This window comes from Megalopta genalis, chromosome 8, assembly GCF_051020955.1.
Source record: "Megalopta genalis isolate 19385.01 chromosome 8, iyMegGena1_principal, whole genome shotgun sequence".
In the NCBI taxonomy this organism is placed as follows: Eukaryota; Metazoa; Arthropoda; class Insecta; order Hymenoptera; family Halictidae; genus Megalopta; species Megalopta genalis.
Window position 1 is genome coordinate 6,005,713 of NC_135020.1, and position 26,724 is coordinate 6,032,436.

General features: G+C 38.3%; 1 protein-coding gene across 1 annotated transcript in view; it reads left to right on the forward strand.

Annotated features, from left to right (window-relative positions):
* The window catches only part of LOC117225106 (uncharacterized), a 327,978-nt gene that overhangs the window by 136,424 nt on the left and 164,830 nt on the right, over positions 1–26,724 (forward strand). The window contains exon 2 of the mRNA XM_033478431.2: positions 23,934–24,142. Coding sequence (XP_033334322.1) covers positions 23,934–24,142 — 209 coding nt within the window. The remainder of the gene's footprint in view (positions 1–23,933; positions 24,143–26,724) is intronic.

A 26,724-nucleotide genomic window follows, 5' to 3' on the forward strand; every position in this document is an offset into this window, starting at 1 on the left:
TGTCTACGAAAACCACCGCGAAATTTATTCAACGAAGTAGTATAATAAATTCTGTGTGATTCGGTGTCTCCTTCACGTATTTTTACAGTCCCTTTTAATTCTCAAATGAGAATACTGTTGAAACTGTAACTTCCATGTTGCACATTCAAAGAACATGTATACGTTGGATGTAAATGGCGTTATAAATACCATTAGCATAACGGTACTCGCATCAATTATAATGGTCTATTGAAAACATAATAAACCGTAAGATGAAAACACAGTGTGCAATAACAATGCGCCGGCAGCAGCAGAGCAAGCAGGAAAAACAGATCAACACCGAGGTACATAAATGATCCGGCACTGAATATGCTACCCCGCAGCAGCAGAAAAAAACATCAATACGAGACCCAAAAATGGCAATGTAATGGATGGTTGACTACATTTAAGCGGCAAAAATCCCGGAAAATGTAATTGCGCAAACGTGTATACAAAAACGCGGCATTTCGCAGTTTGGAAAGAAATACCGAAATAGCATTTCTAAATAAAACTGGACATTTCGTACAATCGAAGTGTTTGCTAAGTTTTTACGAAATAGTAATTGAAAATGCATTCTACAAAACATGTTTGTTCTCAAACATGGCTGACCGAACGTTATTTGCTGACTCTGTGTTTAATGAGACTACATGCTGCGGGAGTGTTTCCCGCTTCCGTCGCATTGGTAATCTCTCGGCTATCAATTTACATCAAGCTGGAAAACGCGCCGCAATGTTGTCGAATGCTTACGAAGAAGAAGAAATAGTCAACGATGGTCGTACATATGAATAAAACCTGACAAGTTCTGCGAATGCATTGTGGACAAATATCAGAATTATATAACTAGACTTTGGATTTTATGTGTTCGTGACAAAAATAAAAATTAAATTAAATAAAACTGCAATAAACTGGACAAATTAAATACAAAACTGCAAATACATTACAAGAATTTAGAATGCGGCAACACATAAATCACTGAATTGTTGAATATATAAATTTATAAATATTTCAGTGTGTTTACAGTGACTGCGATTAATATTCGAACACTTTTTAAAATGCAATAACTTTTTTAGAACGAGACAAAACGATTTGAATATTTTTTAGATGATAGAGGAGAGAGTCTACTAGACCATAACTAGAATGCTTATGTTATAAGTTGCAATTGCCTAGAACAGGGCTCGGAATAAGACTGTACGCAATATTGATGCTAAGAGGGCTACGCCTAGATTGCCACGTCACCCATGATTGCTTTACTTTCGAAACGATGAAGAAATGTCGTGAACTAATGTAGCAGAAGTACAAGGGACACAATTAAATTCCTATGAACTAATTACCAATGAACGCGATATAATAACATCATTTACGATTAGAAAGAGTAAGACCAAAACATATACAATCTTCACAAGTTATTTAAAAATCATACAATGCAATCGATACTGCCTTACTATACTTTACAATATCAAGAAGAACTGAAAATTTGCAGCTATTATCTCGGTATCATCCTCGACTCAAAACTCATTGCAATTCGTAACATTTTCTGAACCAAGGATGATAACGATTGCCCGGGTTCCACCGCGAGGAGGTTGCTGCTTTAGAAATCCGAAAGGGAGTCAGAACGAAGACGGTGTTTGTTATGGCTCCCTTTCTAACAACGACGACTTACAAAACTAATACGCTTGCTAGCTAGCACACACACGCGCGCGCATGTGCCGAGTAATTATTGCGGACCAAAAGTGGATCAAAGAAGAAGTCTCCGATCCACGGGGACGAAAATGAATCAGAGTAGAAGGCTCTGATTCTTCCAAACTGAGAAACAAGTGCGAGTCAGAGCAGAAGTCACTGTTCCGAGGGTGACGCGACGCGTAAAATGCTTGCACAAGTCTAGAGTCGCGCAGATCTCAATGTTCGGCGCTTTCACATGAGGAATGATGATCCAAAGATACACCCTCCAACTAAGGGTGACCATTTCTCGCCTTGCGCCCCGCCCTCAAGAGGACTTAGGACGACTTACATGCCGAAAACAGCGATAAGCGAGAGCCTTCCCAGGCGGAGGGCTCACGTTCGAAACACCATGCCGCATGAGAACTCGTCAAATATCGAGATGAGTTCGGACTTACCCAAGAGATTGCACAAGCAGTGCCGCCGCAGCAGAAGACTGCGTCGGTGTTACGAACAAAACGCGAACAAATGAAGCTAACGCAATAATACTCGACATATTTACAAAGTCAGCGACTCGGGTACCTCGGGGACGCTACCACCCGTAACCCCCACGGGCGGTCCCGTGGGTCGGAAGTCCCTGAGTGATCTTAACCCTATTTAAGTAAGATGCGCGCAATTAGTAACCAAGTCGCACACAATTATTAATTAAGACGAAACCATTGGCGGGTGGTGATCCCTGGGCGGATGGTAATCTCTCGCTGGATGATAATAATCAACCTGAAATGACTGGACTACTGTTACTGCGAATACGAAAGGATGACCGGGCGAAACAGGGAACGTACCACCAGTACAGAAGTGCCACGCTAGCCGCACACGAGAGCAATTTTTGCAAAAATGGGGGAAACGAAATCTAACTGTTGGAAATACGCCCTAATATACATGTGAGCAATGCCTGCAGGTTGTGTGATCGAGCGTGGTTTGTGTTGCGACTGTTTTTCACTTCCGTGTGAGCTTCGCATCAAGCAGAACCGTGAGAGCGAGTGTGCTTATAACTTTTCTATTATATTATATGTATATATGTATACCTTTTATATTCAAGTCTATTGTAAAACCTATATACAAATAAATAATCTCAACACTAACAAACTTAAATTAAGAATCCTACGGATTTATAAGCGTGTTGGGAACCTCGGGGACGCTACCCCCGGTGCCAGCTCCGGGTCCCTCCCGTGAGCGAGCCCCTGAATGTCCACAATTTGCCCTGACTTAAAGTATAAATCTTCACACTTCATTTAAAAATCATACAATACAATTGTTAAGCAGTATTCTCCACTTTACAATATCAAGAAGAATTCCAAGTTTGCAGCTATTAGCACGGTATCATCTTTGACTCGAAACTCATTGCAATTCGTAACATTTTCTGAACCGAGGATGATACAGATTGCTCAGTCTCACCGCTGGGAGGTTGCTGCTTTAGAGACCAGAAAGAGAGTCAAACGAAGCCGGTGTTCGTTATGGCTCACTTTTTAACAATGACGACTTACTCAAGTCGTCATGGCGGCAGTGGCTTTTAGCTAGTGGCTTAGCCACTGCCGCACCTCTGATCGGATATAATATTGTTACGAATTACTACACTTCTCCCGCGTCGCGGCATTTTATTTACAATAGAGAACACGAACTATAATACAACTAAATTAAACTATGTTAGAGATCTTTGAATTAGATGGTGTTGATCGCTCGACGGTCCGATCCCGACTCCTCGATTGTCCGTTGATCAAACACCTCCGTGGCAACCCCTCTCTTCTATTTTTCTTTATGGAGTTGCTCACAACAGGGCAGTTTCACATTACAGCGACTTGATTTGGACAAGTCGCCGTAACAATATAATATCAATTTTAACAATTTTCGAACAAAATCTTATTCCGAGCCCTGACTGAAGCATTAAAATTAATGATATACGTGGTTAAAACCTAAAAACCCCCCAAACCTTAAGCGACTATGATTTTCCTGCGGTATCCATCACGGATACGAATACAAATGTTGTTGCTTTCTAACATGTTTAATATAAAAGCTAAGACAATATCCGTTGCAATTCAGTGGTTAAACAAATGCGCGAGTGGATCATATTTGCACAACAATATTTTCAGAAATTCAGAAATAGACATTGGTGTCTAAAAGCAAACGTGAATAGTGCATTCTCTCTCTAGCGCAATGCTAATTTATTGAATTTAGAATAGCAAACTCCCGTGCGCTTTCATCTTTGTCTGCGCGGCTCTGAATGGAAAAGCGATGGACCGCTCAACTTGCGGTAGCTTTTATTAAGTACAGTAGACATTTATGATTGTATTGTATGAATATGCAAGTACTGTAAAATTAATTATTGCTCCGACAGATGCATGTTCCACGTGTTCGGTTCCAAAACCCACCGAAATATGGAATAAAAATATTCACTGTCCATGCGATACCGATCTTGCAGTACTTTATAAGAATTTTATATTAAATAGGAAGGTTATAATTATATTTTTCACGTAGAGAGGAAATCACAGAGTCAAAAGGGTAAAGAAGCACGGACCATTTTTTTCATATCACTGATTTACAAACTTTAGTTAAATATTTCAAAAGCAATACGAACGGTGCATTGTTAATGTCGATATTAATTTCTTAGAGTTGAAAGTGACAAGTTCCGTGCACTTTGATTGTTATCTACGCAACACGAACAAAGGAATCGTCGAATCTGTCGAATCGTCATCGAATCAGCGATTCTTGGAACGGCCACTCGCAGTGTGACATTTATTTCGCAACTCTAACTCAACGTGTTGACAATTTTCTCGACGCTAACACAGCTGTTGTTATTTCGTCTCGCAACTCTAAGGAAAATCGCAAATGCCAATACTACGGAAAATTGCAGCTGCAGCATGGACTCCGCGAAAGACGAACGAAACTACTGCAACGCGATTTTCTCGCAACGCTAACTTTGAAATTAATTCAAAGACAAGCCGCGATAGTTGGTTTCGCAACGTTATAATGCAAATCGCGATGTGCCCATCGGAGCTGATTGTTGGGGCCTTGTCCATTGTTGCAGCTGCAGCATGGCCGCCTGAAAAGTCGAATGAAGCTATTGCAACGCGATTGTCTCCGCAACGCTAATTCAACGATCAGAAATCCAAAAATTATTTTAATTTTTGTCGCAGGGGTTACTGCGACGGTTTATATAAAATAATCAGAGAGAGTTTTTGGTTTTATGTAACGAGAACTTTAATACAACTTGTAACAAAAAAGGCGATGGGGTACAGTGTGTTTGAAAATACGTAAAAGGTAAAGGTAAGCGAGTGACGGAGGAGACAGAGATACGAACACGTCGAGAGTCGGAGGAAAACTAACTAACTAACTAACTAACGTCTCCCGGTCGAGAGGTCCTCGTATTTATTGGGGAGAGCGTATTGAAATCGGTAAGGGAAGATCCTTGGGAAGGGCGAAGGCCTTTCCCGAAGATTTTCCGACCGGGGTGATCCGGAACCTAAGGTCCGAAGCTGTGTCTCGTCGTTTTTACTGTTTTATGGCGGTGTGTACGCCTCGCGTCGGGAAAACCCGAAAAAGGCATCTGCACACCCCGCTTTTGGAGGACGTGGCTTTTATTATGTCTGGTCCGCCACAAATTTCTAAAAAGAACAAATCTCTAGACTGAAAAATCTAAGAAAATTTGTCAAGTCAAACCATGAACAGTTCGCAACGCTATCAATACAGCAATTTAAGTAAGAATCGCAACTATTTCACTCGCAAAGCTAACTTCGATTTCTGTTCACAATCAACTATAGCAACGCGTAATTAATTCGCAACGATATGGCAAACCGCGGATGCGCCTATCTGAGCTGTTGTTGGGGCACCGAGGCCTGCCCTTTGTTGCAATCGCGGCATGGGCGCCTGGAAAGTCGAAAAGCGAACTATTGCAACGCGATTATGTCAACGCAACGCTAATTCAACGGAGATCCAAAAGAGTGCTTTCCGAAAACAAGTGGGCTTTAAAAATCTCGAAAATTGATCAACTCAACGCGAGGTCGTATTTATTCACAATGCTATCTTTAAAGCTACTGTGCACAACAATCAAAATGAAATCGCGACTATTTTACTCGCAACGCTAATTCTCACCCTTGTTCAAAATCAATTAAAACAAAGCATGATTATTTCGCAACGCTACTGCAAGTCGCGGACGTGCCTATCTGCGCTGATCGTTGGGGCGGCGAGGCTTGCCCATATTCAACAACCACGATACTACTACTACTACTACAACTACTACAACTACTAATTCTACAAACGAGTACAATGACAAAGTGGTAACGACAATAAATAGGCCTCTCTCGACAGATTATCAGAGAAGCCTCTTCGACATGTGTAGCTTCTTCTTTTCTTCGGTGAGTCGCCTGCTGTATTATACTTAGAACCTTACACGTGCTCCGCAGCTAGTAGAAGATCAACGAATTCCGAGACAAAGTAACAAAGTCTCGAAAAAAGTCGACAATACTGCTGGTGCAGTGGAGCCGGTATCGTCTCGTTTCGAAAGCCCTGATTCCCGCGCGTTCGCGTCCGCGACCGCGAAAGCTAGGAGAATTCTCGTAGGATCGATTTCGAGTTGTGTATCGAACGTCATGCACCGTTCGAATCGACTTCGAGTCGAATCCTTCGAGCCCTACCGGTGGCTGACAATCGTGCGATTCACGGCCTGCCAGAAAAGAGAACTGTGGCGGCTACCTCCAGACCCGCCAGCAGAGGGCTCCTCTTCCCGCTAGTAGCCGATCCGCCTCGATCCCTATATACTACTGTGATCAAAAAGTAAGGTGAATTTGTTTATAAAATGTAAATTCTTTATTTATTCTTCCAAATCAATTTCATCCCCTTCAAAGTAATCCCCGTCCGATAAAACGCACTGTTTCCGACGCTTTTTCCAGTCCTCGAAACAGTCGGAATAGTCTTTTTCCGGTATAGCCTTCAAGACCTTCTTCGATTCGGTTTTTATCTCCTCAATCGTGTCAAAACGGCGTCCCCGCATTGGCTTTTTGAGTTTGCTGAATAACCAGAAGTCGCACGGAGTCAAATCAGGCGAATACGGTGGTTGCGGAACGATATGAGTCGAGTTTTTGGCAAAAAAGTCGCGAAGAACCAATGCAGTATGACATGGCACCAATCGAGACTTGACGCGTTTGAGACACAAAACATCCTTCAAAATGGTTTGGACTGAGCCAAATGATATTCCAACACTATCAGCGAGGTCTCTTATTGTCAATCGACGATTTTCAAGTACCAAATCTTCGATTTTTTGGACGTGGCCCTCGTCGGTAGACGTTGATGGTCGTCCAGAGCGCGGTTCGTCTTCAACGCGTTCTCGGCCCGCTTTGAACTCGTTGTACCACTTATAAACGTTTTTTTGTGCCATAGTTTGATCACCAAAGGCCTTCCGCAACATTTTCAACGTGTTGCACAAGAATATTCGTTCCGCAAACAAAATTTGATGCAAGTTCTTTGCTCAACAAAATCACCCATTGTAAAAATCGAAAAATTCACTTTTGGTCGTTTACTAAAACACGTGTAACTCGGAGATAATTAAACCTTTTAACAAACAGACGCTTGGCAATTGTTATAGACAGTCCTACCAACCTAGGAAAAAAACAATTGCCTGCCTTCCTAATGTCCGGGAGTTTTAAATGACAATTTCACCTTACTTTTTGATCACAGTAGTATACACCGAGACTTCGTCCTACCCTTACGTCTAAGGCAAGGGCCCGCTAGGATAGCCTTACCGATGAGTCCTCTAGCGGGCCCCGGACGAAACGTCTCCCCACTCCTTTCCACTTCCACATTCGAACTGCCGCCAAAGAACGATAGCCAGCCCGGGCCCTACCTAACAATTCACACACTCCACTAAGGCAAGTTACCTATCCTGCCTGATGCTATATTTAAAAAATGACAATGCGATCACACCAACACATTCACTCCACGGTTCTGACTCATACGTTGAGGTGCTGTTTCCTACACGGAGAACGTCCCGGGACGCCTCTGACACCCCCAATACAATCATACATTCTCATTCTAAAGTACACGTTAGTTCCTGAAATCGACTGACAATGGTAGCGATCATGGCGATTTAATTGAATTCTAATGAAAAGTTTTTTTCTCGGACGTGATTCTAATTTATTGGTAATATTAGTAATACTAATATAAATATCATTACGGTAGAGTTGAATTTCTTAAGACTCTTGCGTGCTTTTCTGAATACATTTCAATCAATGATAATAGAAAATGACCGTTCTATGCGTACATATTCCATAGATCCACGTTGCATGGAATAGATAGAAATGGAATATGTTCGGTTGCAACTAGTTTCGATTTCAAAGAACCGACGCAAAATCCACTGCCTCACCACACACATAGACAGACAGACACACACACACACACACACACACACACACATAAGTGGAAATTACGTCGTGCACGATACTAGTCATTGTTAATCGCCATTAGTATTAAATCCGTTCCGTGTGCGGTAGCTCGCACTCTCCGAGTAACGCTTGGGCACTCGAAAAGATTCAAGCAACGAACATGGAACCTCGGATCTCTGAAAATCCCATCTAAAAAGAATCGTTAATTTCTCGGGCTAAGATTCTTCGATTTTTGAAAAATGATTCTATTAGTTCGAAAAGATTTTCTTCTATTAAAAACAATCGCGATCGAAAAGATTAATCGAAACACTAACTTTTCCAGGCGAGATGGCTTATTTAAATATGTTCAATAATAATTTCATAGCAAGAAAGGAATTCTATTTTGGACTTTAATAAAATATGTTTTACCTACCGCGAAACGTCTTTTTGCACATGATCTCTAATGCAATTAGGCAGAATAAAATTATTCAATACATTGGTACAGTAAGTGCACCAATATAGTCTCTCTAACATTTGTATTATAATAATCGCGTGTCGTAAAAGATTAATCTTTCGGCAACTTCGAAATAAAATTATATTAAAACTTAATCGTAGAAAATCGCGGCGTGCAAAAAGACCCTACGTAACTAGGAAACAGATTATCACTCAAAGGACTGCCGGACAATCCTTTGGTCACTGTACGCGTCAAAATGTTTTACAATTTCTACGTAATAACAAAAAATTAATATTTTGAATGTTTACTCACTACTTGATGGAAGTTGGGAGCTGCGTTAGAGTCCCGGAAGAGAAAAAAGAGCATAGAGATATTAAAATATGTCCAATATCGTTCATGAAATTATTAATTTTTTGAATTATTAATTTTATAAACTATTGTATGTAATTTGCATATTGATGAGGATTATACTTACATCCCTTCCTCCTTGATGAAGCTTGAACCGTTGCCTCTCGATCTCGGTCACCCATGTAGTCTCCAGATCTGTAACAATAGAAAGAAATTCGATTAAATTCAATCGCTATAAAATGTAAAAATTGATTATATGTTATAGGTTATAGATGCTTTGTATGCTGATGAATATTACACTTACATCGACTCCACCTCGACGAAGCCCGACCGCATTGCTTCTCGATCTCTGCTCCGCGTATGATTTCAAGATCTGTAACAATAACACGAAATTCGATTAAATTCAATAGCAAGACAATGTGAAAATAATTCTGCCTTTCGAATTACCGTATAATGTTTTCGAAATACGTCACGTATTATAACTGCGTCGAGAGAATCAGGGTAGCGGGCAACCTCGAGTCGACGCGAAGAATACAACAAAAACAATTTTTCCTTGAGACAGGTTGAAACTCGTTGATCGTTTGCGATTCATGGAAAAATAGGCCAGACTATCACCCGCTTTTCTTTCTTCAGATTATAAGCCGATTTTAATTGCACAAATCGATAGATACATTATTAGATCGAACTCCTTTCATTAATAAATTTATTATTTCTGGCTTCTTGATATTTATAACAATTCCGTCCGTTAGAGATACGACTAACAAGGAGAGATCCCCAGGGATGACGTTCACTTTTTGATGAGATTTCACAGTGATAGAGCTTGTAAAGTTGAATCCAAAACTCGGTTTTGCAGTTCCCGAGATATTTAATATTAAAGTTGTTAATAACGAGCCCGGAAAGATTTGTTGCAGTACGCCGCGAAGCACCGTGCGACTCGAGGTGGGGGAGAGGGGCGCCGTTACGTCACGTTCAAGTAGCGTAAGCCATATCGAGCCTCCCACCTTTCCCTACTATTTATTATTACTACATATTTCTGCTGCTATACTGGTGGCTTACCTCTTCGCTCGCGTTACTCAAAATATCCATTTTTGAACTTGGCATACCAATCGCGAGTGGCTCTTGCAGCTATGACACCCTCTCCATACACGGCACAAATGTTGCGAGCAACTTTCGTGACCTTAGAACCTTGATTAAAAGCACAAAAAGAAGGAGATATCGAAAGTGCTTATTTTGTTCAACTTGACATACCATTTCAATGATCTGAAAATTAACATAATTTAACTGGAACAAAAAAAACAAAATATAGATAAAACATGACATCCTCTTGCGAATGATTTAAAGAATGATTGCCAAGAACATTTAACACGTTGACTGCCGCGTCACCCGTATTCGGGTGACAGCAAAAGTTCTCATCGGGCCACGTCACCCGTAATTCGGGTGACGCTGATTTGACTACTTACAAAGGATTTCCGAAAATATTTCGACAAATATATTCCACAGGAGGTAATGAAACTATTGAATTCTTATAAAAATGGTTTATTAAAAAAATTATTCGCAGTGTATAACATTCAAACATTCTCTGCAAAGTTGAGGTTGATCAGGACAGCTTGGACAAAAAGTTGTTTGTTTTTTCAGACATGCTCGTGCCTCTGATCGGTCCATTTCGTATCCTTTATTTGAACTGTAGCTTCCTCAGTATCGTCAACATTTCTTTCTTCTTCCATGACCAATTCTCGTAAAATCTCGTCAATAGCATCTTCATAACATTCATTATCACTAAGATTATATTTATCAGTATCCAAATCAGAATCTGACGATGTAATTTTACTTATGCTTCTCCTTCCGGCCAATCCGATCTCTTTGCATCATTGAAAAAAAAATAAGGGTAGAGATTTTAAGTTATACCATTCGGTACTCGGCAAAGATTCCAACTGTTCATGCAGGAACAGAAACAGACATGAATTAACAGCGCACGCTTCCTATAGCGGCACGGTCAACGTCTTAATACAATCAAAAGCATATTAACACGGCCTCAGTGTCCGGACTAGTTAATGTCCTAGAAAATTATAACATTTGGTGGCACCGCTTCATTTGTTTTCGAGCAACGAATTTATTTAACTCTTGCATGCAGACCTGCGACAGAACAGTCACAACTTTGTAATTAGGAAACATTTTCGAATGAAAAAGACGTGAAGTACTCTCAAATATGAAAACATTTTTCCTGACTGACAGGGGATGATCCCCAGCCCGCATATTTAAAAAATTATGCAACTTTGCAGGATATAGAGGATACACGTATATGTAAGTACTATGCTATTTTTTGCCGCTGTCGAAGTTCACTTTAACCAAGCGAAATGAACTCGTGAAATTGTGCATTTTAAATTTACATTAATGTATACGATAAAAACCGTTACTTGATGAAACGAATCACGCTTCCTATAGCGGCACGGGTGGCCTGTAGGAGATTTTGTTGTAAATACGCGTGACAGTCAACGTGTTAAAAGCAAAAAGAAGGAGATATCGAAAATGCTTATTTTTTTCAACTTGACATTCCATTTCAATGATCTGAAAATTAACATAATTTAACTGGAACAAGAAAACAGAATATAGATAAAACATGACATACTCTTGCGAATGATTTAAACAATGATTGCCAAGAGCATTTAATGACATGCAAAATGTTAATATTTTAAAAAAAAGGGCGTGAAGTTAGTTGCCAACCCAATAGTTATGGTCTAGTAGATTGGCCCCTCTATCATCTAAAGAATATTCAAGTCGTTTGGGTCCAGTTCTAAAAAAGTTATTGCGTTTTAGAAGGTGTCCGAATATTAATCAGAGTCACTGTATTTAGATTGTCAGATCACCTCACGGATAAAATTGTATATCGAATTGAAACTAAGTGACAAAGTTATAAATATGTAAATAATAACACACGGGGACAAAAAAGAATATAGAATAATAAACAAATTGACGAACAAAACCTTTGTGAATATAGAGTTCCTTATAAATAAAAGATCGGACACGGTACACCAGAAGTTTTTTCATCCTGTCGATGTGTCGAATTTATTCGGAAACGTCCGATATTGTTATTAACGCCCAGTAGATACTCGCGGAGGACTGTACCGTTTCGGGAAAGAGGCGGAGATCAGTCTCCTCAGGTTCCACGTGAAAAATTCGTGCTCTCCATTGCCGGGTGGACTTGAACCGGAAGTATAAGTGGTGGATTCGATCGTACCCCAGGGAACTCGATGCTATACGAGAGGCATATTGTCGTTTCACGGGTCTGAACTTTCGACTTTCGGGCTGGCGCGACGTGGAACGCAGTGAATCAAGCGGACGTAACAAACAGATTTCGCGTCCTGACAATGCAACTCTGTGCACATGCTTGAAAAACTCGAAAGTTTTTTGCACGTGCTGCGAGCGCGGGACAAGTTAACGAATTCGCCAACTTATTACGAGAAGTTCGACAGCTCGATACGGAACGGCCAACAATGGCCACCCTCGGTATTCTGCAGCGATTTGTCACGAGCGTGTGTGCTTATGGCACGCGTGGCAACAGATTAAAACGAAAACTTGCTGGCCGAGATGGTCGCCATAAGTCGCCATCATTGCTAACCGATATATATATTGTTCGAGGAAAAACCTTTTGTGCCTTCGATTATTCGAATTTTTCAATTAGCATACTATTTTTCTATACTTCTCGTTTGAATTCTTCGATCGTACAGTCTGTATGCGGCACGAGCAATACATTGTTCAATCAATTGTAATATTTATATGATTTATGATACGAATGTTTTTTTAGATGGTATAATGTATATAAAGTCATAAAAATAATACAAAAAATAGATACATTTTTCTACTGTACTGTTACATTTTGGTCAGCACAGAAAGAATTAGCTTTGGTCAAATGAATTTGGGTATCACCAAAATTTGTTCATTGGAAACAATTATTTTAATATGCAGGACTTTTAATTTATTTGTAAGACTGTGCTGTACAGCAAGCGAAGGATTAAGTGCCTTTCCAATTCAATATTTTCCAATTTTTCCAGAAATGCTTAATAAATGTTCTTCGTGGTGTTACATTGATGTGGTCAATTAATAAATGGTCATATATGAAGAAAAATTTTTCAAGTAATCTTTGAAGGCAGTTTGTTGTACAAGCATGTTGTCAAACATTTCTAACTTGTCTGTACATTACTAACCAATTCTCTTTACGGTATACTACGTGTTACACACTAGTACAATGTCGTCTACATTCAACTGTTATCTTCCAATACTGAATTTATAACAAATTACAGACTAATACAAATAATACATATATAATTTCGATAATTTTGTAAAACAATACAATAGTTGAATTCACGTCTACATTGATTAGACGTTCTTGTCTTTGTTCCTTTTCCTAGTAGAGGAAACAATTTTTATTTCTCTCACACCTATCTAGATTTACTTCCAATCTCAGATTTTAGTAATAGCATCATCAAGTTTTATTTCGATTTAATCGAAATGTATAACATTCATATTCAATAGATTACGCATATAATCTTCATCGCGAGACCCTTTTCATTACAAATATTGTCACTTCTCTTTACGTTATATGTTTCTTCATTGATAATAATAGATAAGTATACTTCATGTTAAAAAAAGTGATAATGTCTGAGATCAATTTTCCTAAAAATAGTAAACTAATATGCTGCTGCAAACCTTTGCTTGACAGGTTTCGTGCCACATGTACCACCGGTGGTACACGTTAAAACTTGATCTTCAGGCCACGTGTACCAGCGATGATACACGCAGACATATTTATTTAATGCGCTGAAAACATATCTTTTATAACAAATTTAATTTTGTAAAATATATTTCCTCCAAAATAATGAGGCATTATAAAAAGTGCAGTATAAAACAAAGCACATAAATTTGTTTCATTGTTATATATAAAATAATTAATAATTGCATGCGATGGTTGATTTTGCTAAAACAAGAAATGCATAAAAATGGCTTTTTTCGGGCAATCGCTGTAAAAGGTCGTTACTCTTATAGATTTTGTCCAGCTACAGCAGGTTCTTTTTACTAATTGAAAAGTTTCGAACTGACTGACTTTTACAACCGAACTGATCACAGTGCCACGTGTACCATAAATGGTACGCGATGCGACAACTGCTCTAAAGCTAACTATTTATGGATCGATGATGTAATGAAATATCGTGCGATAATACTACTGTGATCAAAAAGTAAGGTGAAATTGTCATTTAAAACTCCCGGCCATTAGGAAGGCAGGCAATTGTTTTTTTCCTAGGTTGGTAGGACTGTCTATAACAATTGCCAAGCGTCTGTTTGTTAAAAGGTTTAATTATCTCCGAGTTACACGTGTTTTAGTAAACGACCAAAAGTGAATTTTTCGATTTTTACAATGGGTGATTTTGTTGAGCAAAGAACTTGCATCAAATTTTGTTTGCGGAACGAATATTCTTGTGCGGACACGTTGAAAATGTTGCGGAAGGCCTTTGGTGATCAAACTATGGCACAAAAAAACGTTTATAAGTGGTACAACGAGTTCAAAGCGGGCCGAGAACGCGTTGAAGACGAAGATTTGGTGCTTAAAAATCGTCGATTGACAATAAGAGACCTCGCTGATAGTGTTGGAATATCATTTGGCTCAGTCCAAACCATTTTGAAGGATGTTTTGTGTCTCAAACGCGTCAAGTCTCGATTGGTGCCATGTCATATTGCATTGGTTCTTCGCGACTTTTTTGCCAAAAACACGACTCATATCGTTCCGCAACCACCGTATTCGCCTGATTTGGCTCCGTGCGACTTCTGGTTATTCAGCAAACTCAAAAGGCCAATGCGGGGACGCCGTTTTGACACGATTGAGGAGATAAAAACCGAATCGAAGAAGGTCTTGAAGGCTATACCGGAAAAAGACTATTCCGACTGTTTCGAGGACTGGAAAAAGCGTCGGAAACAGTGCGTTTTATCGGACGGGGATTACTTTGAAGGGGATGAAATTGATTTGGAAGAATAAATAAAGAATTTACATTTTATAAACAAATTCACCTTACTTTTTGATCACAGTAGTATGTCAATCTTTCGTCAAAACATCAAATGGCCTGAACGACAACAAATCGAGCAAAAACGGCTTGGCACCGAACGTGTTAATAGCGACGTCTGGGAAATAAACGCGAAATGTCAGCGACGGTTTTAACAGACTTCGAATTCAACAGACACATCCCGAGCGATACCTGTAAGTATCAACTTTACGACAGACGAGCCGCGTTACAGGAGACATGAATTTTTTTCCTTCGGGAGAACTTGCGCAGTACGTTCGTTAGCCGATAGGCTACCGTGCCATAAATTCCGTATAGACACGCGTTACCTTTGCATTCCTCCATGCGGCATGATAAGTTTGTCAAACTTGCCCTTTAACCTTGTTGAAGTTTCAATCCTGCCTCCAGTAAATTTCCAGCGAGCGAACAGTTATCCGGCACAGCGGTGCCGTGACAAATTTATGCGATTCGACGGGGCGCTAATTCCAAACGCTTCCGCGCGATCCGAGGGCTCGCCGCGAAACAAGTCGATCAATTATAATTTTCATTTTTCTTTGAGAGGGTTGGGGGAAGGGGCGCACGGTGCAGCTGCGAGCGGAGCTTACGTAAATTGAACGGTATGCAAGCCGGGGCCGCAAACGATAATCAGAATTGCAAAATTTCCCTCGCGGAAACCGACAGAGAAGAATATTCCCGCGTACTCTTCGCGGCCGCGATATATTTTACAAGTTTAAATGCACCTAGGCGCCGCAAATAAACGCCGCTATACAAGGCCGGAAACTGCGCCAGCGCCGGTCTCTGTTTTAGTAGATCGGAATACGGCGGGCGCGCGTGTCTTTGTATCGATGTGAAAACATTTTGTTCCCCAGCGAGACGGTTTCATTAGTGTGAGTATCCGTGGCGCGGGCCACGGTAATTTTACTATTGAATTATTTGATGACCCAGACTTCGCCGAATAATAAACCCGATTTAAGCCGTTGAGTTATAATCCTAGGAAGAGAGTTATTGCTTCGTTGTTTCGTTTCTAGAACACGCCGTGCCGCCGCGCCGAACTTCGGCTGCTATTCATTACGTCGATAGAACTATTTGTTAACTACGTTCATTCACTACTCACTACTTTTGCTTCTAACGAACGGGCGTTAGCTATTATCGAGAATGTTTGGAACAAAAAAGTGAAGGTTTCGAGCAGTTAGAAATATTAAACAAATTTAAAAAAGAAAAGAAGAAATTTTGTGTGTATTATATTCAAAACCTGTTGTGAAGAGATTCGAATTATCTTACTGTCTAAAAAACTGATGATAAAGTACGCATTATTCTTTTGATACCATATTTTAAAAAAAGAAAATTTCTTTATCATGATTAGACTACGGATCCTTCAGCATTAATAGCATGTGCATATTTTTTAAATTCCAGAGAACGTATAAATTAACGACGTGCGATAGCATTTTTATTTTTTCTCACAATGCGTAATCCTTTAGTTAACAAAGTGAACTTTTCTTTGATCCTCGTACGCTTGAGTTATCAGAAGATATAAAATGTGTCATTTGCTTAAAGAAGGGTTATTTCGTATCCATCTAGGAAAAAATGCTATAAATATTATCTTTACTGTTCGGGGTATATTTATTTCTACAATACTGTTAAACAATACATTTAGATACTTATAAATGTAAAATATAAAAAATTTATATAAGAACATTGTTAGAACAAAAATACACGTTTAAAATTCTCTAGGCATTTTTTGACCTTCCCTTATATATGCAAGGGTTAATTCAAATTGTTGTGATATAAAGTACGATAATGTGCATGAAATCGCGGCAAGTAAGTATGGGAAGGCCCGCAAACATGCATTAATAGATTATCAGTGTGAGTCAGATGTTACTCCGGCACAGGTGGTGGCGCTTTATTAGTCAATGGGTTAAAAACAACGCGAAGCAAGGTTTCGCAAGTTACACTTTATACTTCGTCTGACTAGTGCTGGCTTGTTCTACTAGGTATGAACGTAGAACATGATAGGTGTAATTTGTCCTTAATGATCGACTAGCAGCCATTACTCTACAGTGAAATATCTAAAGGATCAGTTTATATCCCAAGCTTGATGGTAACCAGAAGAGATTTCTTTAAGAAATAAATTAATTGCTAGATTTTATACTTTAAATAGATCAGCCGATGGGAGAATTCCGTTTTCTAAAAAGTTATAGCAATATAATGATAAACAATCAACAATGCAGGAGATATTTCAGATGTGTGACAAAAACAGCAAATCACTTGAATTTGGCAAGGTTTAGAAATCTTGATCATTTCGATGGAGAACCTATGATGTATAAAGACGAATGTATAAAGACATTCGAACACAAACATTATTTCTGATTCGTGCAAATTGTAAAATAATTTTATTTGTTTTATAAATTGTAAATTTATTTGTTTTGCAAATTATTTGAATTGTTTCGTAAGATAAAGTAGAACGTGAAAAATGATTATACATGCCATCCTTTATTATTCACTTTATAAATTAATCATTATAATTTACAGTTAATTAGCATCGATTTTATTTCAACTACTTCTCTCTTTCGAACTCTCTACAATGTTGATCCTCATCCAATTCCTTCCCGATTCTCTTCAATGTTGATCTATTCAACAACGAAGTGGTTTCTTGGCAAGTCGGTTACTAAATTCATTCTAATTTGAATAAGGAATGCGTCGTTGTTCTTGGCATACCCAGGCTCATATTATTTTTACACTAAACAGTTCCTGCTCGAAAACAAAACGACTTCTTGAATTTCAAACTTCTAATTATACAAAGTAATCGATGTTGTCCAAACACAGGGTTCACAAACAGTCGTTTCCAGTACGATAATTACTGAAAGGTAATTACAAAAATGTTTTCAACTAAAGGATCATTTATGTAACGGTGTGAAAAGTCCAATTAATTTGATTGTAACAGTTGCATTTTTCACACATAGCACTACGTTCCTTGACAGTCGGGGAACATAATGAAATCTTTACTCTTTATAGAAATAAAAGACAGATTTTTCATTCGAAATTAAACCTTTTGTAGATCATATTCATTTTATTACCCTCCAATTAATCCTTTTGCAAATCGAAGCACCTTCTTGCGAATAAAATTAATCCTTTCACGCATCAAAATTGATCGTTTTACGATATTAAAACGTTATTATAAAATGTTATTGAATTTTGATACTTAATATGAATTTTATTAAATGTAATTACAAGTATGTGCATTTAATTTACAAAAGACTATTGTATATGCAAAAAGATGAATAAGACCTAAGCAATGGTTAATTTTATTTGCAAGAAAACTACGAATTCTTCCCCAATCTTTTTACAAGTCGAAACACATATGTTTGCAGTGGAAACAAACGCATAGCAAGGAAAATTATGAATTTCACAATTGACTTCCAGTTGATGAGAATATTTGTTATATTTTCCGTCTTATCCGCGGTTAGTAGTATTAACTCAGCAAGCAGAAGTTGCCAGCGGACAAACGGAATAAAAAAGAAACCACGAAAAAAAGCTATCAGGACTTTGCAATTCTGATTACGACCTTTTGCGGTCGCAAGCAGAGCTTAATTTCCTTAGAATGTGGTTGTCAGCGTGTTACTCGCTGCGACTTTAGCATAAACAGATACGATCTATGAAAAACAAAAATATCTGACAGGTACGATAATTATTTAACAAATTTATGTATAGAAAACGACTAACTCAGTGATTTATCATTAATTATTAATTAACAAATCTTCGCGTAAAGAAATACTCTGCTTTGCAATATTTTATGCATCATATCTGCAGTAATTTTTCATCGACACAAGTTTCTGTTAGTTATGTTGATAGATAATTAACATTAATTCGGATAAGCTAATTAACATTGCAGTTTAAAGACATGTTGCTTTTTCCTGTCACGAAATTGGGACATAATTTTTAATATAAAGAAATGATATCTGCTTTTTTTCTTTTCTTTGAACGCGAAAAGATATTTTGATATGAAATAATTAGCTACTTCCTATGAAATATTTATGGAGGTTCAGAACCAATTATGAATATTCGTGCCAATTGAAGGAAGAAAGTAAAGTTCGTGATTACATTCGCATGAAGCAAGTCGTCTATTTATTAACATCTTGCTTTTTTATATTGAAGCATATTCGTTGTATAGTTGTATACATATAAAAAAAATATTCTTCTTCTTCTAGAAAATCGTATTAATGAGAATGTAGCTGCAACCAGCGTGATTTCGTGTAACTTTGAAGTCACGTGTATCGATTAATCGCTGCGTATTAACCCCTTAATGCACAGTTTTTTTGAAAAAGACCGGCCAAAAAAATCAATTTTTTTAATGTAAAAAAACACAATTTAGAACGTTGTCTTGGCAAGAAAATGACAAAAATACAAAAATAATCAAAATTTTTATTGCAATTCTAATTTTCAGAATATTACTACTATTATTATTATTGTTGTTATTATTATTATTGTTGTTATTATTATTATTATGGTTATTACTATTATTATTATATTTTATTTTACATTATATTTTAGTAAAATATATATTGAAAAATGAGCGAATCAGAATCTGAATATGAATACGCTGTCGGAAAGAGGCTCACAAGGAAGAGATAAGTCGTAAGTGATAAGTAGAAAAAGGATATATTTTATACTTGAATAAGTAAGTGTTATAGCTTATACAATCCCATGTAAATGATAAATATCAATAAAACGATTGTCTTTTTTTTGCTTTCACATTGTTATTTTCAATTCTCGATTGCATTCGAGTGTGCAAAATTATAGCAACATAAAGTACAACGCCGCTCGAATTATCTCGAGTGTGCACAGTTTGGCCAGTTTAGCGCGCTCGAGTTAACTCGAGCGTGCACGTTAAGGGGTTAACGTAACTTCTCTTTTAGCTACAATGTAGTATTATACAAGTATTTCATTATGTTGTTTAATCATCAGAAAGATTTTGAATCATAATTTTCAGATCGTACTTCGTATCTACCTATTCAATAATTTTAGGTTACACAGATTATTTTGTACTCGTATAAATATTTCGATCTAAAAAGAGGATTAAAATACGAAGATGTTATTTATTTATTTCGAATTATATAAAGCGTGCCCGCTCTGATGCCATGATATTTGTGTAATCACAGCATAATAAAGAATCGAGGGGCATGCCGAGAAGAAAGTAATTAGCTAGAAGATGGGAGCGAGGTGGTGCATTCAGTAACGCTGGTACTTTAACACTAAAACAGGTCGCCAGCGTTAAATGTAGATATATCGAATAATACAGCGAGGAACTAGTGGGAGGCGAACGGGAAGATTGAGAACATTGCAATCCTCAAAGGCAGTCCTTAGAAACTTTCAGCATACGCCATGTACCTGCCTACATTTTCCAGAATTCCTTTCAGTTCGAAATGAAAGGGGGGAAAAAGCTCTTCCAACTTCCCGGATCTTGGCCTTTGTGAGCGGAGAATTTTCGTTTATTTTTTCTTTTCCCCTCTGTGACAAACGTCGCTAGACCCTGCTGCACGTAGATCGATGAAAGTATGAAACCATGTCATGAATTTGCTACAATGTTGCTGCTTGCTTACTTCAACCCTAACAAGCCGCTAATCGAAAGATTAAATCCACCCTGCCCCCTAACAAGGTAACGTACTCAATCCGTGCAGGCCGATTTTCATAAATTTTACACGAAGTAGTTCGCGGGAAAATACTAGACGTTTGCTTGTTATCTGAAATCGTTTATCGTAAAAAAGAGCCTTTAAAATTAGTGGTTAAACGCCTAACGTCATAGAAACCGCAAAATTTTATTTAATTTCAGAATCTAGTCACGCGAAACACATTAAACGTGAGAAATATTTGTCTGAATAATATATGAAAGTAGAAAAGGTTCTATATACAGGGTGTCCCAGGTTTTAATGTTCAAACTTTCTCAGTATATTCTATGGCACAAAGTAAGAAAAATATGTTATGCAAACATAGGTCATATAGAGCTTTATTAAGAAGTTATAACAAAAATTCAGAAGAGGATTAATAATGCGTTCAATGAAATGAAAGAGAATAGAAACGAAATTCGTACGGTCATAAATTCGATCTTCGATCGATGTCAATCATGTATTGTCAACAACGGTAGACATTTCGAAATGTATTAATAAACATAGCTTACATAAACACACGGCTGTGCTGATCTATTCGAGTCAATGCTCACAGTAACAGCAAGTTCATTACTATTCCTCTATTCTGAATTTTTGTTATAACTTATTAACCCTTTGCACTCGAAGCTAATTTAAATGTAAATATAAAATCATTTTTCTAACTTATAGTATTTTTATTTTACATGACAAAATGCATTTTACGTATATGAAATTGACTCTTAGGACCCACGCAACAGTTACACTCTTCACAATTTTTTAAATCTAAACTTTTTTAATACCCCAAAACTATCTTAAAACGTGATATAACAAATTTTAGTGGTGCCTCAGAGTCACCACTCGAGTGTAAAGGGTTAATAAAGCTCTATATGACCTATGTTTACGTAATATTTTTTTCTTACTTTGTGCCATAGAATACACTGACAAAGTTTGAACATTAAAACCTGGGACACCCTGTATACATACACACATTTGGGTAGGATATAACATTCATTAAAAATCTAAACAAAGTATATGTACAGTAAATATCTCGAATCACTAAATTCGAATATTAAACCATATCTAAAACTACATTCCATTCTTGCACAATATTTTTACGAACACTAGCCAAATATATCTCGATGTCTTCTCTGTAAATTGTTAAAAATATTTAACAAAGAAAACTCGTTAATTACATCAATATTGCGGTACGGATTGCGATTTTAAATTAAAGCAGATGTAAATGTAATTTCGTATACTTTGCGCATACTGAACATTACACGCTGATGGAGAATATATGTTGCACTGATTTAATTCGAATTTGTTTGAAATTCTTGAAATCACATTTTCCAACTATTTAGGAACATTTCAATTTAGATCTCTTTATTTATTAGGTTGACAAAAATGACCGCGATTTAAAACATCAACTTTAAAATAATACTAACGTTAATGCAATATTCCAAAAACAATTTATCAGTGTGACAGATGCAGAGCAGCTTTTATTGCGTGAAAATACGTGAACAATTCTCATTTACACATCGTTATCAACATTCTGCTGGCAAAAAATTTAGAAAACGTCGAATGATTTTTGATATATCGACTGATATCTTCGAAAACTGATACCAAAAGTGACACATAAAATGAGAAAAACTTGTTCAATAAGATAAGGATTAACAGATACGATTTATTAAGACAATTGTTTTCGTAACTATCTTATATAACACCAATCCCCAAAAAAGTTGTATTAGTCAAGTACGATTGAAGTAGCATTTACAATTTTACAAATTCTAGAAACACAAAAACGTATTTACGTGTTAGTAAAGAAAGATCAATAACAAACACAAAATAGGTTCGCCAGCGTGTCACGAAGAAAAAAAGCAATTTCTTCGCTGAAAAATTATATCTAAACTAGTGGAGATGCCTGAATATAATCCAAAAGCATAGCAATTGATCACACCACAGTAACCGGCTGCACGATTTCAATCGTATTAAAAATATCTAAGATAAGCTTATTACAAAGTGTATTTAAAATGGCAATATTCAATAATATTTCAGTATGATCTAAATTGACATTAGAAAGAAATTTCTCCCTAATTCGCGCTTAGATTACGCACAAAAATGGACAATTTGGGAAAAGGAAATGCGATTATTCAAGCTCCGCGGATCGTTTTTATAGTTGTCGACAGTCGGGCAAATTTTATTTGAAACTAATTAAATTGAAAATAATTAGACCACCATATAATTTCCAAGAAGAATTTCGCAATTATCTCAACCGATTATTCCAAATAATTATCGAATGAAATATTATAATAATATTTCAAATAAAGTTGTTGACAATCGATAACGATAAAACGAGTCGCAAAGCTCGAACAATCGTATCTCCTCTTCCCAAATCGTCTATTTTTGTGCGCGATCTGAGCGTCAATTGGGGAGAATTTACTGTATCTAGAAAGCAACGTAGCTTCGGTAAACATCGATACGAATACGATCGATGGTTCATCGAGCGAAGAACGAAATTTTCGCGTCGCGCCAAGTTTCGGATTGTCGGTTGTAAGTTGGCCGGGCGGCACGATGAAGAATTCACGAATCTCGCGTCCCGTGGTGAAATAATATGTCCGTTCAAACATCAGACCGGTGTTTTACGTGTTTCTCTGGGATGGGAATCGCCCCACGGAGTTTTGTCCCCATTCGTGGCTCGGCGACATCCACCTACTTCCGTGTTGCCGGAAGCTAGCACGTAATAAGAGGTCTCATCCTGCAGCGACATCAAGGAACAGCAAAGCTCGCCTCTGTTTTAATATGAATGGCATATATACTGTTCAATTCCTCCGGGCTTGAATAGTTCGAATCGTCGATAATCCGAGTGAACGGAGCACGTCAGCAAGAAATACAAAAAAGGGGGGTCTGGGAGACAGCGATAAGGGTAGGGGGGAGATTGGGAAGTCATATGTGCGCATACACACGTGCAGACGTCGATTCGCGGCAGAAGAAGGCGCGGCGCGGCGGGGGGTCTGAAGAGCAGATTTGAGTAACGGGGCTGGCGGAGGGTGAGAGATAGACTATGAGCACGTTGATCGAGGTTATGGCGAAAGAGGGACAAGGGGACGGCCGGGGATAGGTGGCGAGAGGAAAGCGAGAAGAAAAATGCATGTTTGTAAAGGTGTGCTCGTGTTGGTGGGCCGTGGATGGTTACTGAAGAGAGACATAGAGTGGGTTAGGTGGCGGAAGGGAGAGGAATTGTCATTCGGTGGAATTGCAATTTCTCGCTGACGCGTGCTGTGCAACCTCCGGCGCGAGGAGTAAAAGCGGACTAATGATGCACACTAGACTTAATGCTCCGTTCCTGTTCTCATTTCCCACAAAGGTGCGAGCTGCCTGCGGGATGTCAGCCTGGAAATAGTTCCGGAGGCAGTGCAACGTGGTCAGAAGGCGATTCTACGCTGCCATTACGATCTGGAGGAGGCTCCTCTTTACTCGCTCAAGTGGTACCGTGGCAGGCACGAGTTCTACCGTTACACACCGAGCGAGGACCCGGCCACCAAAACATTCAACATTCCCGGGATCCACATAGACGTGAGTTCTCAATGTTATCTTTATTTCTCGGTTTTATCGCTGCTCGATGCGCGGCCACCGAAAGTCGTTGCGAACGACTTAACGCGACGGCAATTTTGCTACCAAGCTCACGGAGACATCGGGGACCGCGTAATTATTTCATTAAATCGTCTTACGCTCTCGTTAGATACTGATCTCGTTGAACCTCTTGCGCTACGATCTCCAATGATTTCCTTAATGGGAAGAGACAATTTTTGTTTCTTCTGTGTCTGTATTTACTTTCGTTGCTGTACTTTGGTAACTAAACCGCCGATTTTATGCATTTATGACGAATTCAAATCTGAGAAGATATTAGGAAGAATTTAACGATATCGTCACATTATTTTCAACTTACTGCAATTATTGAAAGACGAAAGATGTTGTCACTTAACCCTTAAATGCATATTGTTGCCAATTGTCTACATTCCAGTTCCACTTAATTTTAAAATAATATAATAATAATAATATTATCTCAAAATAAATACTCAATATTATTTTTACTTAAATTTTTTTATTTATTTTTTACGTAACCTATGACTATATTCCTATAAAAACGATTTTTTAAAATTCAAAACAAAAAATCATGCATTTAAGGGTTAATGTCCCTTTACACTCGACTGACGAGTAATCCTAAGAGGTCGCTAAAAATTGTGAGGTCATTTTACAAAATACACATGTAAACCACTTTAAATCCAGAAATCACTGTAAATCTGCACTTGGTGATCAAATAAATATATATTTATTTCGATCGTACATTGTTTGCCTCGATTCGGAGTACATGTTGTTATCACTCTGTTCATTGTAAAATAATTTATGGCATTGGGATTTTGCACGAAAATTCATAGACTAATAATTCATATGCAAAATGCGAGTTTTGCGTGATGTTTAAAGCGGTAATGTTACTGTTATGATTTCATTCCTATGTAATTCCGGATTTCATAAATTGAAGCATAAAAACATGAAATTACACGAACGTCCGCTGTCCGTCTCGTGAATAGTACATCATTTTCGAAATTATTTTGTTGCTGTATCGTATTATTATATCACGGAATCACGAGCACGCGCTATTATATTATTCTATTTTCATAATGAATACTTTTTATACTGATTAGCAAATAACTAATGGATATTACGGTTACCGGACACACGATGCTTAACACAAATCACTCACTTTTTGCAATCTAATTTAAAATCTTTAGCAATATTACTTAATTCTGTTTTCGGTGTACCACTCAAACTTAACAAAGATATTCGAAATCATCGCTTAATTTTCAAGTTATAAATTCCTGTAACGATATCCAAAAAATGAACATTCAAAACGGCGTCATACAATTCTTAGAACTCAATTAGTTGTTAAGAGAATTACAATAAATCCGGGAAATTCAGTTTGTTACAAAACTTGCACATTTTTTGGAAACCATTATAAAAACTAGAGACAATCTATTCATCATTAAAATACACAGGTAATCTTGTCACAGTTCTTCTCAGAATCAACCAACGGAAATGAATTAAATCTATATTTCTTCTAACACGATAATTTCATTAAATCCAAAACGATACAGCAATACTCGTAAACTCATGTAATGCCGATACAGTTCTACATTTCCTGGATTCACTTTCCGCGAAAAACGCATAAAGTCCGCCCTCCATAAATCACTGGCTTGGTAGAGTGCGGTTACCGTCGCGACTCGCGCGTATAACAAAACTATGTTTACGTAAACGCGGCTGTCGAAAAATTTCGGCGGAAAATCCGTGAAAATTCGCCGGCAAAGGAAGCTGGTCTCGCGCGAGAAAGAATCCGGGCGTGAATCATCGGGATGCAAGTAGCGGTGGAGGTTACACGGTGTTCCCTCTCGGAGCCAGATACACGAATTTATCACATTGTGCTCCGGTGGATGCTCGTTAACAGCGGGCCAGACCGCTGTAATCGGCGTAAAACAGTCCGCTTTTATCATCATTGGTACACTTCCGTACGCAGTTCCGCGGTACGGTTTCACGCAGTTCCGTAGCACGGTGGTTTGCAGGAGATCGATGCAACCGCCTCCGTAAGCACGCGTTTACGCGACTGAAAACAAGTTCGGCTGGCCTGTTGTTTCGGGGTCCAATGAATGATCCGGGGAATGCCGATGCACACGGCTTTTACGTCCACCATGGATATGGGACCGTTCTCTACCGTTCGCCGTGCCGTTGCCGTTGCCATTCGTGCACTCGTTGCTATCGCTGTTGCTGTTGTTATTGCCTTTGCCCAGAGATGTGTCCGATGGTTCGCTCCCCGGTCTGTGAACGCGTCGAATGGAAAATATTGTTCGCGTGAAACGAAAGGGAGGCCGCACCGGATTGTTTCGTTTGGTACAGCTACCGTGAAATAGGTTGATTCGGCTAGGCCAGGATTTTAGGTCTACGCGCATTGTAATCTTTATTTGCTTACGGCTGACTACGATGCTGGGCGCAACGTTTAAATCGACACGTCTCACAGTGAATCGAACAGGGAATCTGATCGTGACCGGACAAAAATCGCACTCATTGTCAACGGAAGCTGGTTCTTGTTCTCTGCAAAGAAAGAA